Below are 1,481 nucleotides of genomic sequence, written 5' to 3' on the forward strand. Positions count from 1 at the left end.
GTCGCCTTGTTCACGCAAGCCAACGGGCCCAACGATCTCGAGACGCTCAAGACGCAGTCGGCGCTTGCAAGCTGCGTTGCGTTTCTACGTAAACCACAGCACAAGTGGGAGCCGCTCTTCCTCTCGAAGATGTCGGCACTGGTCGAGCAGCTCGGCGCAATGCACGAGACAACGCTAGTCGCTCGCTTGCGCCTCACGGTCGCACTTTCCTGGAACGGCAATCACCACGGTGCGCTCAACCTGGGTCTCGAGACGCTGGACCTCCAGCGCGCCAAGTATGGCCTCCGTCATTGGCGCACGGCCGGCACTTTGTGTGCGATCGGTGGTGCGTACAACCAACTCTACATGTTCCGTGTCGGGGCCCGGTACCTCCGACGCGCCCTTCTCGTTCAAGAAGCAACCTTGGGGCACGACCATGCATCAACGCGAACGTCGGCGTCGCGGCTCGTGAATGCCCTTTTGAACACGGGGGACGCCGTGCGCGCGCTGCCGATGGCAGAGCGCCTCGTTGCGGGCAGCGAGCGCATCCTTGGCCCGCTCCACGACGCCGCTATTCTTGACAAGATCACGCTCGGGGGCGCGCTTCTTATGGCGGGACAAGCCAACGAAGCGCTGTCACTCTGGACTGCGACGGATGCGATTCTGGAAGGCCGACCCGAGCTGACCGCTCGCCGGCCCATGGGTACGTGTTGGTGGTGGCCTCGTGAATTGATCGTATATCTAGTGCTCGGTTTGATGGCGACGGCATTTTGGTCCCAGAACCAGTACGAGAAGGCCACCAACTACTTTATCCGGGCACTAAACCTCTCGCCCACGAAAAAGAGAAACGCGTGGTACTTCTTCTTGATGGCGTCGACGCGTCCATCCCACGCCGATGACCTTGCGCGCGCACGAAGTTATATCGAGTCCGTCGATGATCCAACGCCCGAGACGTGGCCAGAGAGCTGCCTTTCGTGCGGCAGGGTCATTGCCGGCTGTGTCGTCATGTGCACGGGGTGCCCCGGCGGCATCTCATTTTTTTGCACAAAGTGCCTCGCGCGCAACGTCGCCTGCCTCCGAAAGCACTGCAAGCACGACCCGTTGATGACCAAGTTCTCGACGATGCCGCCTCCGCGCCGATTCTTCCTGGAAAAAGACTTGCTCGACGCCTCGTACGAACACATCGAGACGCTGTGGACCGACTACGACGCCTACTGCACGATGCACAGCGTCCCGTTGCACGAGCGCCTACCACGGACATCGGTGCCTCTTTTGAACCGTTGTTGGCACCCGATGTTTTAGTCCATTTAACTATAAAGATTGTTGATGGCATCTTTTCATTTCAGTGTCGATCAAATGTTGTTGCGCGCTCAGCCCAAGGATCGCTCTTACTACGCAAGGATTGGCTGTTCTGCAATGGCCCTGCGATGTGATTGGACATTGAAACGCGGTGCGACAAGACATGGCATACAAAGATAGAATGAAGCGACTTGAAACACACT

General features: G+C 58.5%; 1 protein-coding gene across 1 annotated transcript; it reads left to right on the forward strand.

The window, feature by feature from the left end:
• Positions 1 to 129: 129 nt before the first annotated feature.
• On the forward strand, positions 130 to 1,281 carry SDRG_11771 (hypothetical protein; the record flags this gene model as incomplete). The annotated part of the gene is made up of 2 exons (XM_008617822.1): positions 130 to 682; positions 725 to 1,281. The coding sequence occupies 2 exons, from the start codon at positions 130 to 132 to the stop codon at positions 1,279 to 1,281; spliced, it is 1,110 nt and encodes a 369-aa protein (XP_008616044.1).
• Between the last annotated feature and the right edge of the window lie 200 nt (positions 1,282 to 1,481).

Source organism: Saprolegnia diclina (assembly GCF_000281045.1).
Source record: "Saprolegnia diclina VS20 unplaced genomic scaffold supercont1.44, whole genome shotgun sequence".
Lineage (NCBI taxonomy): Eukaryota > Oomycota > Saprolegniomycetes > Saprolegniales > Saprolegniaceae > Saprolegnia > Saprolegnia diclina.